The sequence below is a fragment of the Linepithema humile genome, chromosome 1 (assembly GCF_040581485.1).
Source record: "Linepithema humile isolate Giens D197 chromosome 1, Lhum_UNIL_v1.0, whole genome shotgun sequence".
In the NCBI taxonomy this organism is placed as follows: domain Eukaryota; kingdom Metazoa; phylum Arthropoda; class Insecta; order Hymenoptera; family Formicidae; genus Linepithema; species Linepithema humile.
This window is the reverse complement of record NC_090128.1, coordinates 4,541,603-4,555,248: the sequence shown is the minus strand read 5'-3', so window position 1 is coordinate 4,555,248 and position 13,646 is coordinate 4,541,603. Positions and strand designations below refer to the sequence as shown.

General features: G+C 41.2%; 1 protein-coding gene and 1 long non-coding RNA gene across 8 annotated transcripts in view; one reads left to right on the top strand and one right to left on the bottom strand.

The window, feature by feature from the left end:
• Window positions 1-13,646, top strand: part of alpha-Man-IIb (alpha-Mannosidase class II b) — a 134,643-nt gene that overhangs the window by 60,143 nt on the left and 60,854 nt on the right. For all 7 annotated transcript variants that reach the window (XM_067353584.1, XM_012370721.2, XM_067353574.1 and 4 more), the window contains one exon: window positions 3,882-4,356. In XM_067353584.1, coding sequence (XP_067209685.1) covers window positions 4,060-4,356 — 297 coding nt within the window. In that variant the 5' untranslated portion in view covers window positions 3,882-4,059. The remainder of the gene's footprint in view (window positions 1-3,881; window positions 4,357-13,646) is intronic.
• LOC136999553 (uncharacterized) overlaps window positions 1-13,646 on the bottom strand; it is a 48,932-nt gene that overhangs the window by 19,323 nt on the left and 15,963 nt on the right. The gene's annotated exons all lie outside the window — the stretch shown is intronic.

The window sequence follows — 13,646 nt, the reverse complement described above, 5'->3', positions numbered from 1 at the left end:
GGGGAGAAAAAAAAGAGAACCAAGGAGATAGAAACGAAAGAACTCGCTTCTTTCGTCGCGCGTGAGTTTCGAACACTTTGCTGCACTCGCGCCTACTCGAAAAATCGGTTTTACACCGCTCGCAACCGCCACGAGCGTTCGCCGAAGTTTTCCCTGATGCGCCGTACAAAAAGCACCCTTTCTTCGCCCGCGCGACATTATTCTTCCTCAATCGCGGAAAGAAACTCGCGAACTCCTTGGGACGCATGTCTGGCCAATGACTTTTTCAACTAGCACATATCGTTTCGCACAGACAAACTTTTCGCGTAAATTTGCTCCTGGCGAAAAGATCTAATCGAGTGTGTCAACATTTGGTGGCATCGCAGAGCGTTGCTAAAGATTAATTAGAACGTGCTGTAATACATTTTTACGCGATTATTCGAGTAACTGTCGAAAATATCAATTGTAAACGAATAATGCGGAAGATACAGAATAATCGTTATCATCACATAAGCACAAGCATTTTCAGTCTTTATTTTATCATATCGGAGACATATAGATAATCTTATTTATGTCTTTCGCTACATAAAGCGCATCCATACTCATCATCACTTTTCCGAACACTAACTCGAGCTTTCGCGTTCGCGACTCGTAATCATGTCGTGAAAATTCGCGTCAACGATATCTGCAGCCGTTCGTCGCAGGCCTCTTGTTCGTCGCGACGGAATAGCCTAGAAGCCAATAGTATCGACTCAGCTCGGTCGGGTCGATAGCCTGCGGCAACGACGGCGCGAATTTTCGACTGAGACCATCCGGATCTTCAAGCTTGATAATCAAATTAGCATGGTCAGCAAGGCGAATTTTGTCGAACAGTATTCTCCAAAGTCTCTTTCTTGCAGAAACATTTTAAAGTCTGGTCAATAACCTATTCTCGATCAATTTTCGTAAGACGCCTAATCCCAGGACTCGCGCCAAGAAATATTTACGTGAGCAAATTTACCAAATCCCTATCGATAACTCGCTTGAAATTTACGATGGAAAATATCAATGTTAATAGCGGGATAAATACTCATAGTGCGGAATATTATAAATCTATCTTTCGCAATATTGCAACTATTATACATGTTACAGGTTCTTTGTAAATATTTCACAAAAAGCTTCGCTTTTTTACAAAGCGCCGAATTTTTGTACAATTTTTCATTAAAAAGTCTAAGCTTTTGTAAAAAATGCTTTTTATAAAAAGGCTGAGTTCAAACTGACGAGCTTGTGACGTTGTATATATAATAGAAATTTTGCAGTATAAAACCAATAATAATAATAGATTATGCATTACACCAAGCAGATTTTGACTCTTTACTTTCTTTTCAACGCGCCGTTCGATCGCAAGCATATCGTACAAGTTTGTCGATAACGCATCCTCGACACGTTTCATCGTCCTTGTGGACGGACAAAGGGATTATGTCCGACGCGCCGGGTGGAATGGCTGGAGGTCCAGCACCTGACGAGCATCCGGCCGTCTCTGTGTCCTCCTCGTTTGTCTCCTCAATCTCCTTGCGTTTTTATTAGTGTCCTTGTGAGGAAAATTGAAGCCCGACGCGGAACTTGGGGCGAATCTTCATCACGAAGGGAGGCGATGATGAGAGAGAAGACACTTGGAAACTCGCGTTGTGTGTTTGAGTTTGTAAACTCGTGCTCGGAACTTGATAACTTTACTCACGACTCGTATATTAATTATTACTTCGACGATATCAATTGTGGCGTGGATATCGAAATTGGATTTATAGTAATGCGGATTGTTTCCAACAGCCATGTGTGTAGATGTGAATTGCTTCAATCGATTCCATCATTTTGCGGCTATGCAAACATTTAGAACGTTTATTAATTTGCCGGATAATGTATGCCGCATAGATTCAACGCTCGTTTTGAAGTTTTGTCGCGACCATGAGTATACCTAATTTATAATTACACTGGCAGACATTTTGATTACGCAAATCACATTTTTCTTATTGTAATAAACAAAGAGATGAAAATACTTAATGTAAAAGCCAGACGCTTTATCGTGTTACCTCTTTGTGATTTTATAAAGAGAAATATAAAAAATTGTTGCGTCGCGGTGACATAATTAAGCGTAAAATATTATTTCTCGAGCGAAAATAATGATTGTAGTCCAATAATAATTGTATAGTGAAATTGAAGAACAATGAGGTTTCGTAATACGAATTCAATTTATCTCATTTCGCGGATTTATTCCGTCGTTTAACTTAATTAACCATAAATTTATTTTTGAAATTTCCACTATTTCCCACAACTGTCCGTTTTCCTGCGAATCGTTTCGCTACTCCCTCATATATTCGCTTCAATAATGTTGACGTGGCTAGTCGGTTTAATCTCTCCGTGAACCTTCGGACGAGCAGTTTCTATCGCTGCGCTCGAACGAAGTCGTTGCATTTCCTGTCTCCTTCGTGCATACGCATCGTCTGTCTCGCACGCGTCGAGTTAATACCGAATTAAACTCTAATCTCGCTTCCCTTTTAGCTAACCCTTCACTATCTCGCTCTCTCATTCACGCACACAAACCCGCGCTCCCTCTATCCCTCTCCCGTTTCATTCTGATCTCTCTCCGCGTGCCGGTGTCGAGCGCATAGTTATACGAGAGCCGCGATCGATTATCGCGTGAGAAGCGACCTTACACATCGTGATGGAGGCTTTAGCGAGCCGGCAGGCGACGAAGGTTCCGGCGAAACACACTGTGTCTCTGGTTCACGAGGTTGTGAGTTTATCATTCGACGAGCGAATTAAATCGCAGCGGGTGCACTTCTCGACTGAATTTCTGTCTCTATTGTTCTTTCCACTCGATTTTGCGAAATGTTTGTTCAACTTGCAATAACAACCATCCAATAATTAGCTCGATTGTTTAACTATAATTATCCATTTATTTATCATTAAAAACAGTTTGGTTTAGAAATAATATTTCTAGACACGTAGCCGATCTGTACACTCTTTTTATTCTTGGGTGTAAAAGTGTGTGTTGGCGTTCTTTATCACGAGGATGGATAGGCGTTTATCGCAAATGATGAAACTGTAAAAAAGTGGAGAAGAAAATTGTTAGGAAAGAATTGATCGATCGCATTTCGACCGACCTTGGTTATCCGTGAGAAAAGATATATATCTCGCGTGGAAAAATTCCAGGTGCTTGCGTTATTACGATCTCCATATAAAGTGAGTACGTGCATCGGGCCATAATTTTATATTTTGCCATTCTGAATATACGACAACCGCGAGCCGCAGTCGTTACTTTCGCGTGCACAACGACACAATCGTTAACATCAGCGGCGACATGACAGTTCTTTAAATTCGCTTCACGGCGGTTTTCGCGCGCGTATCAAAATATAATATAAATAATAAATGCAATAACAGTTCTAATTCTCTTTGTGCTAACCCATATGATTACTAAACAAGGTATTATTTCGCCCCGGTGCCCATTTAAATAATTGAATCCATCGAAATTAATTAATTCGATGTAAATCCCTCTTATGCTCTCATCTCGTACAGATTAAAATGTTCATATTTCGATCAGTCAGTGACAAAGGGCGCGTTATACATATCATAATTAATTATCTATGATCATAGGTGCTGTTCAAAATGTGATTTCGATTCATTGCACTTCTGCGGCAGGAAACTCGTTTTATGCATTATTATTATTATTACAAACTTATGAATTTACATGTCCAAAATTATTAATACAAAATTGATTAATATTTTAATATCAATATTTTATTCACAGTTAGGAAAATTATGTTGGCTTAAAATAAATATTAATTATTAAAAGCTGTTTTTTCAGCCAAATAATTATTTAATTCAAAGCAATGTTCTTTAAAAATCATTTTTTTTTCTCATTACAGGCCATCCTTCTACCGTGACATTCCATGAAGTCGACGAACGACGGCGTCAGAAGGAAAGATCGATCGCCGATCGTCATTGCTGACTTGACACGAGGCTGTCGCGCGATCCGCTCGACCTCTAGATGAATCACCGTGACCTATCGTGGAGCCTACGCACGCGAGTCACATCGATCGAATCATGTACAAAATACTGCGCCGCGGCTCCGGCCGCGTCCTGGTCCTCTGCATCGTGGTACTGTCGCTTTTGTTGTGCCTGTACTACGTCAGCCAGGTCCAGGCGCCGTCGACGGGCCATCCCGCCGCCGGCGCCGCCATTCTGAATGAGGAGCTCAGATACGACCGCAGTCTGACCTCCGTCACGCCGGATTACAGCGAGTCGCCGGATGCTCAGGTGTCACTCGCCACTTGTCCCATAATCGTGCCGCGAAACGCCGACATTGACGCCCAACAAGAGTTCGGGAAGTTCGACTTTCAGGTAAGCACTTGTTCGCATCTTGGAAAGCGCCCGTATCCGAGCCGATTTTCTCGCAACATTTTCCACTTTCGTTTGCTTTTCTTTTGTACAACTTGTCTTGAGGGTTTCTGTTTTTCGTCCACATCGTGATTTGTACGATATCCTTTGGGCGCGGCTTCGAAGATATAATTTTCAATTTTACTCTTAAGAGAATCAACAATTCTTCCAAATATTTGTAACAGTAAATTGCCTGCATCTTTCATTTCGCGAATCGAAAATAAACACCATCTATAATTCTGGAGTTGTCGATGAAAGGAAATGAATTGAATTTATTTTCGCTGAAAAGCAAGATTTTGGTCCAACGAAATTCATGAGCAACGAGTCGACCAGGAAGTTCCTTTCAGTCCACTCACAAGTTCTTTCCAGACAATCGAGCATTGCTGGCGTCTTTTATCTTTGAGATTATCTTTGGCGTACCCTTGGCGCACGGTATTTATGTTCGCGAAACTTTCCGTGGAATATACGAGTGTCTAAATTTTATACCAATACCTCATGGACGGCGCGTTAAGTCCGGTCGTTTTAAAAGTACCGCGTCATTAGCCGCGGAACTTTCTTCGTCCCCCGCGAGACTCTGCGAACTTCACTGATTTAATAGCCGACTATTGTAATAAGGGGATTCCTCCATTTACGTGCGATGTAATAAAAAAGCCATTTCCTGCCATATCGTATATTTCGTCCTTAAAAGTTTCAACGAAATAATAGAATAATTACTATTAAATATAGAGTTAAAAATCACTACAAATTGCTATTAAATTAAATTATTATTAAATATATACTAATTCAAAAAATTGTGGACTGCATTGTTTAAAGTATGTGCCATTTAGAGTTATCAATTTGTTTTCAATTTGTTTAATAGTCGTCGAATTAACGTCATCAATCGCAATTATTTTTTATACTCTCTTAGTCGTCTATGATAAGCTCTATGTCTCTATCGCATTATGCCGCTCCTGGCACGCCTGATAAGCGGAAGCGGAGTCTACAATTCAAATCTTCTCATGTTCGCCTAATTACAGAGCAACCGGCCGCCATTCTCCGGTGCTTAGCTGCTCACAGTAGTAATTTCCGACATTGTATACTTACGACGGTTTATAATCGAGATGCAAAGGAGCATTGATTTCGGTACTTAGCGAGATTTCCTTCGTTAGAGAATGAGGGGTTTCTTTAGCGTATAATTGTTATCAAATACGATTTGATAACAATTATTTCCACATACATATCAGCCGGCAAATTCATATCTGATTTGATCAGTCGAATAAACAAAAGTATTTAAATTTCCAGACTGCACGTTAAATTAATTATTTATCATGAAATTAAATTTACCCATCTTTTCATTGTGTTCTCGCTTTCAACTACATCTCACTCATTGAAGCATATACGGAAAAAAAAAAGAAAAAAAAACAGGATATTGGTTATTGGTTAAATGAATTCGGATGATAGCGTTTATACTTGTTACACGGCTCGACATGCAGACGAAATACAACATCAGACCCTCATCCCGTGCTAATTTAATTAACCAGCGCCCGTCGTGCGTCGAAAAATTCGCGGGTTGTACAGCCGCGGTCGAACAGAATTCGGGAAAAAGTGCCGAATCGAAGTATTTCGACCGTTGTATGTCCGATCGCGATCTCGTTCATCGATTATTTATGGCAGCGCCGTGATGGACGGGACTCCGCGCCGAAATTTCTATCGACATGTACGCGCGCCGTTGTAATTTCGGCGAGCGCCGGCGAGAATCCAGTTTGTCACGTTTATACGGCCGTCTCTCTGCGCGGCGCAACTTGTCACAGCCAAACGGCGACGCGCCGTTTCTGATAATGCGACCGAACTTTCGCGTAACGATAATAAAGCGTGGTGCTTTTTTTTCTATTTTTTTTTTTTTTTTTTTTTTAGCAGCGCTTTACGACCCGCGCTGCACTTTCTGCCGTGCCAGTTCTGTCCGCTCCGCGCACTCGCGGTTGTTTTTAATTTTCTGGATACAAACTGCATTAAATTTTTTTCGTACTTATTCCCGGGGTAGTCGTTGCTCTTTTACGAAAAAATAAAAAAAAAGCATCGAAATCACAATTTGCTGTTGTAAATTTCCCTAACTTATATTACCTTTTATCTCCGCAATTTTACAAATTTGTAGCAGCAAAAGTATCGTAATTCCAATTCCCGGTTTGAATCTGAATATACATTTTAAAAGTAATTTGTAATCAAGCTTACCGTTTTGCTCTTTCCAATTCTGTGTCGAAACGTGTTGCAAAGGGCACACGCATGTAGTATTGATGTTTCATAACCGAGCGTAACAATGGAATTTGAAAAACCACGTGTTACCGATCCATCGGAAAGACTAATCGAACGTAAATTAATACGTCATGCAGTAATCTACTTGAATCAACGACCTCGATATGTCAGTTACACGCAATGAAAGGCAAATCGTATTATGTCGCAATGAGCAGCGGCAGCAGCGGCGGCAACAGCAGCAACAGCAACAGCAGCGGCAGCGGCTAACGACGTTTCGAATTCGAGTTGTAAATCGAATTTGCCGTTATCGCGCCCGCGCTGAAAATCGTGTTCCGTACAATCCTAAACGCGTACGTTTGCCTAATCTACCGTCTCCGTCGCCGACGGATTAGCCGTATACGACGGGGGCCAATTGCACTTAATTGCCAGTCAAGGACGCCCGTTAATTCGCCTTAATTCCGTCTCGTACCACGGCCGACGTCGTTAAGTATGGAATTTCGATAATGCCTGTTATTCGGTGCGTCTAGAACGGAGAAGTTATTTAAAGCGGCGAAAACTTCCCTTTGAAACCCGTTTGAGAAAACGTCCCGTTGTGAACTCGGAGATGTAAAGTTCTTTAGCCACCCGAACGTTTATTACATAAGGAAAATAAAGTTCCGTTTCATTGTTAGCGCGGCACGCTGTGATTTCGGCGTATAAATATATAGTTCAGTTATTTCTTTCGAATACATTCTATATTCTAAATTTTATAAATATCCTTCTCGCAATTCGATGACGATTAATGGTTTTAGGGAAAACTCGGTTTATACGAGAGCGTCATTAGATCATCATAGATGTATCTGACGAATCAATTGGTCTCTATTTCGAAAATGGTTCGCTGGCGCCATAATCAGGAGTATAACGTAATCTCGCGCGAGCGGCGCAGTTTGCAGTGAGTGAGTTGCATATTGATGATCGCATTGACGGTTGAGCACTCAAAGAGCAAAGGGTTGCATTTATGATAGCCGCGCGGCATACGTCGCTCTATAGTCAGCGCTGGCGCGCAGAGAGATTTACGCCGATTACCGTGTATTTATTTCGACTCGCTCTCGTTCCCGCGAGCGAGCGAATCTCGTTTATAATTCATTTCGCAGATCATGGCAAACATCAAACGCGAGTATTACTTTAGCAAGTTATTAGTGCTTTTAGAAAATAAATTAAATGCGTAATGTGAAACTTTGGTATCGTAGGAGGAAATTATTAAAAAATATTAATTATAAAATGCAATACTAATTAAACTAATTAATGAACTAATTACATAATTATATCAAAAAAGCAGTTTTGACAATTCCGTCGATTTCCGTTCTCTTTCTGGCACGTGGCGCATTTATATAAATTTAAGAATGCAAGATTTTCGAGTTTGAAAAATAATTCCAAGTCGCCGGGAAGCTAATCACAATTCCGAGCAAACAACCCGTCCGACCAGACGGCAATATTTCACGCGGCCGACATTCCCGCCAAAATTCGTTTTTCTCTCATCGTCGGCGAAGGTTTTCCGGCTCTTCTTTCAACTGCGGGAGCGTCGGCGAGGGACGACGGTCCAAGTATCTGCGAAACGAAGGCGCGCTGTCGCACAATTCAAGTACGCCGTTCCGTTTCCCCTCGCGGCGAAGCCTCCTCTCCGTCTCTCGCCTCCGTCAGCAGACACTACATTTCGCAATTTGCTTAAGCAAACCTTTCCAGAAATTCATATCCGCTTCCCCGCCCCCCCAACCGCCCTCTCGTGCGAGGCATGTCTGCAGCTTCTCGGTACTGTGCATCTGACGTTTTTAAGACATAATCCTGACGTGATATTTTCTTCCCGCGTCTTCCCGGAGTCAGATTGCGAGAAGACGAGCGCGGGATAACTTGCAATTGGGGCGTTTTTCATCCGCCTCTCCCGTTCAAGAGTCGAAGCATTCTTGCACTCTTGAAATAGTTTGTCTTAATATATTTATTCACGAAGCATATATTTCGTTAAAAATATTTGTTTCGGAAATATTGTTTCAAATGCAGCATTGCTTGAAGTTTAAGACGAATTACAAATTTATAAGTGATAGATAAATGGTAAATTGATATTACTAAAACTTTTAAATACACAAAAGTGACTGAAGTATTGCGCACAGTAAATTAAAAATTTAGTAAACTATTTTTCGCACAATTTGAGTGCTTCTCACAATGATTATACTTTTAAACGAGTTCTTTTATGTAAGCGTATCCAGAAAGCTTTCAGTATACAACTACATTGTGTATTCTGTGTCCGTAGCATATGATACATTTTTTAGAAATCTCAAAAATCCTAGCTTGTCCCAATGCGAGCTTTGCAGACGGATCGCGTCTTGTGCTCTTGACATTTTAAGACATAATTCAGACGTGATACTTTCCTCTTTGCTGGCTACGAGAGCAGACTTCAGGAGTTAAAAGTCGCGTCGAGCCGCGCGTCTCAAAAAGTCGAGATGACTCGCTTTGAAATTGGGTTGTAATTCTCCAGCGGCTAGCGCTCGAGTAATTTTACGTATTCTTTAATGCAATTTGTAGCATTATAAAAATAAATTATCTTGTTATGTATATAGATATTGTACATGGAGGCGTACTTTGAATCGAACACGAATGTTTTATAAAAGTTTTGCTTTATACCGCATACATTTGTGTACATTTTGTTCAAACGAATAATTCTGAATATGCCGCAATTAGATTCCGACGTGGGGTGAAAATTAACTGTTTCACATACAGCTTAAATTTAAAATAAAAATGTAAAATCTGCGCATGTTTGACACAGACGCTTTATCAATTTTTATTACTCTCAGAATTTCGGGACGTTATTTTTGGAACAATTTTCGCATAATTATATCGTAGCTTTCGCGTGGCCATGCAAGTGTCACGACGTACGTGCTCAAAAGGACCGTACGTGCTTTACTAACAGCGCGAAAACTCTTTTTGCTCGCTGCCACATAAAGTGGCCAAGATAGACCCGGAAACACGCGTGGATCTTTCGGCGCGCGCGCCGTGTGCTGTTGTAATTTTCACGGGGATTTACGGGACTCGAGTCCCGCTTTACCGAGACACACGTATTCTGCCTTACATGAAAATCCTCATTAATAATTTAATGGCGCGCGTCGCCGTTTATAATCCAGCCTCAAACAATGTCTATTCGCTTTGTCGCGGTGGGGACAAAACCCCCTCCTATTTAATTTAATACCTCCGCCGTTTGCGTCGTCGTTACGGTGCTCGACGTTGCGGAATAATCTTCAAAGAACATTATTTTCAGTGACACCGATCAAACAGAATCGCGCGCGGCTCGGCTCGGCTCGGCGCGGCGCGGTGCAACGCTTTTTCGCTCGAAATCGATAAACGGCCACTTGAATCTAATGAAAACGCAATTCGCGGGCTGAAACGCGGGCGAGAGGGAGACTCATCGACTGTAAGGAATAAGTAAGCTCATGCCCACGCGACCAGGTCCCTTTTACTTCCATCTTTCTTCCCCTCCCTCTTCCCCTCTCTTTTCCTTTTGCAAAAGACACTGAAGCGTGTCCGTGTAATCCGCGAAGAAACGACTTCGTTACTGGATTTTCTGTAGCGTAACCAGCCGACGGCGCCGTTGGCGAATGGTGGTCGTCTATCCGCCGTAGTCACAGGCGATAAGGCGCTTTAATGCGTTTTATCGATTGCAGCGGTAAACAAAATAGTTGGCTGTTAATTATCCTTTTTATACATTTTTTTACCGGTGATTTTAACACGAATATCGAATTATGAAATTAACTGTGCGCTTTAAGTGAAACGGAATAGTCTAAATATATTTTTAGCTTTTGTATTTTATAGTTTTGTGAATTTAGCGATATTATATTAAATATTAATTAATTAAAGCATTTTTGTAAATGACGCGATAGATGACGAAAAAATTATTCAAGGGAAATTATTTTTTAGACTACATTTTCAAAAATGTACGCGCAAAAGATATTACATGTCACTTTTATGCTCATTAATAGCATTACAGCCTAGTAATATTTGGTACGATATAGATTTCTTTGAAAATAAAAATAATTTCAAAATGTGCCGTTTATTAAAGCAATCAACGTGAGCCTTAAAGTACACCTTTTTCAATTATAACATCTTGTAAAGCCAAATGTGTGTCACAGATTTAAAATTATTTTAGATTTTTTTGACAAACAGTGCATTGATAGCTTTTTTCATTTTTTTCGATGGGATTTGCAAATGACAAATTGTTAAATTATCAAGTACCTTTTAAAAGGTTTTTTGTTCTATACGCATTTATATGATTTGAACCAATTCGCTCTTTTCTTCCTGCTGGCTCCGCAATTCTTAAGAATCCTTGAATCCCCTTTATATCGCGATACCTGCGTTCAAATAAAAGATTCTACTGCGAGATTACGATGGATCCTCCACAAAGGCTCTTTTCTCCTTCCGATCGAGTGCATCCATCCACGAGAGACAACAGATATTCTGCGACTATACATATTCATCGCAAAAAAAAAACAAAAAAATAGAATATACGTGCGAAACTCGTAATTAAATCGAATTTGAAAATCAATCTGTCGCATACGGTTCGTTGCTTTCGCTTTAAGCCGCATGCATTTTCACAACGAACCATCTTTCTCCCTCTTAATCCCGCGTGTCCTTTCGTTTCTGTACATACACTTTATACATGCCCCACTTTGCAAGTAGTATCGTGCAAGGACCGAAGACGTATCTCAAAAGCTTTTCCCGCGTTACCGCGTTTCCCCTCCCCCGTGTTCCACCCTTCTTCCCTCTTTCCGCTAGACGCAGCTCAGCGCCGACGATGGAATTGCACGAGCCTAGAGGGTGGAAGAGGAAGATGGGGCGCGGGAATCGAGGGGCCAAACAAACGCGAAAGAGGGAGATGGAAAAAAAAAGGGAAGACCGAGGGGGAAGACGGACGGTTCTTTTGAACTGATGCGCACACCAGCGGGCGGGCTGCTCTGATTTGCAAAGGCATTTCCGGGATTGCCCTTCTCTGTGTAGCGCGTCGCATTTATTCTCCACCCCTCGTTCCCGCCCCTCGTTCCGGTGACGAGGCCACTTTCGAGACGACCGTTTCCGTGCGATAGTGTGTTTGTCCCGCGTTCCGGGATGTTCCTCCTAATCCCCGCCGATTGTGCTGATACGGCTCCGACGATCGATACCGTCTACGGTGACGCCGAGTGCATTAAATATACATTTGGATTGGTTACTTGGCGAAAGTAGCAAGTATCGAAAGCCAAATTTTATCACGAGGGTCCATTTATTCGAAGAGACGCTTATCATTTATTTATTCATTCAGCCGATACAATCGCATCGAAGACGAGATGCCTTCAATAAAAAGTCAGCAGACATATTAGAAATAGCTGTACGCTAATTAATTTGATCAATGCAGAAATTTCTGATTTCTGAAATAAAAAGCGTAAGAGTTTTCAAAGTTACGAAGAAGTTATTTCGTTTCAACATCAATTAATTGTAAATTACAGTTTCGGAAATAACTGATTAATTTGCATCAATCATATGTTTATCTTAAAAATGCGATTAAAATCCATTTTTCGATAATTGAAAATATCTCGTTATCGCGAATTGCTGTTGCATTAACGGATTTGTCCGGGAAATGGGAAACTGGTAGCACAAAATATCCGAATGTCTAAAGTGACACATTTCGCGCTTCCGTCGACTAAAACACATTGCGACGAATGACTCATTTGCTCTACATATGCCAGGAGATTCGCGGTAAATTAAGTTTCCCCGCCGTCGCGGCTCCCAAAACCTCGCGATGCAAGCCCGAGTGACGATGTGGCACATGCAAACGACAATTTTCCGCGGCGTGACAAACGTCAATTAAATGACGTCCGCGGACTCGCGGTGTAAACAATACGAAATTCAATAAACTTCGCTGTTCCTGCCGCGCACGAGAAAGTCCAATATTTGACTCGACCGTAGATTAAGCTCGAAAGCCCGGCGCGCATCGAACTTTCGAGATTGCTCTCCCGCCGCCTACGCCATTAATCGAATATGACAACTTTGACTGCTGGATCAATGATCGTGGAGATTCCCAGCTACTGTTTGGCTTATTAAGATATTACAACAGCAGATAATACTTTCATAATTGCGCAAAATTGTGCAGAAATTTAACTGTGAAAATTAACAATGTGATAAAATTAATAGAAATTAAATGAGAAATTTTAATTCACGATATTTATCGATATATCTAACTGTTGAACAAATAACAAAGTAACATTTCATTCCTTTGATGAATTTTTATGCGTTCTCCTTAAATCATTGTTATCGCAGTTCAAACTTTAGTTTGCACAAATCGGAAGGAAGGAAGAAAGTGTGAAAAGTTCGAACACCTTCGTATATTTTCCATCTTGAAAATCATGACGGTTTATTTTTGACACGTACTTCTGCGCGCCCCTATTTTCGAAATATTCTCAGTTTCGCCGTGGCCAGCCAGCGATGTGTAATTACACCAGGCATACTAATTCATGGCGGGACCGGCGGCGCCTTGGGTTTGGTTTTCACCTCCGCTGCGTCCATGTGTAACGAGCCGAACCCTCTAATTGAACCCCCGCAGGAATGCTTCTGCAGGAGGCTCTCCATCAGAGAGGATTACAATACGCGGGTAACCATGGACGAGACGACGTCGGCGACAGGTAAACGCAGGCCGCATGCCTCTGGTCAGGCACACCAGCAAATATCAATTAGCTGCGCTAATGAGAAATCTCAGCGTGTGCTAATGTTAGTTACGGAAGTGTGCACACTCGCCCTTCATATCGCGTTACGGTATTGTCGATAAGAAGAGCGGATTACCTCCTTACTTAAGTTTTTTTCTTCTTAAGAATTTTTTTTCTTAAGATCCTAAATTTTATTGTTTAGTCAAATTTCGGCTTGTAAATGGTCGAAAAAGTATTTACAGTAATTTGAAGGTTAAAAACGTTATTTGTTAAAGAAATCCCGATAAAATAATTCTAGGTTTATAACATTTGGCCTTATAAAATATTAAT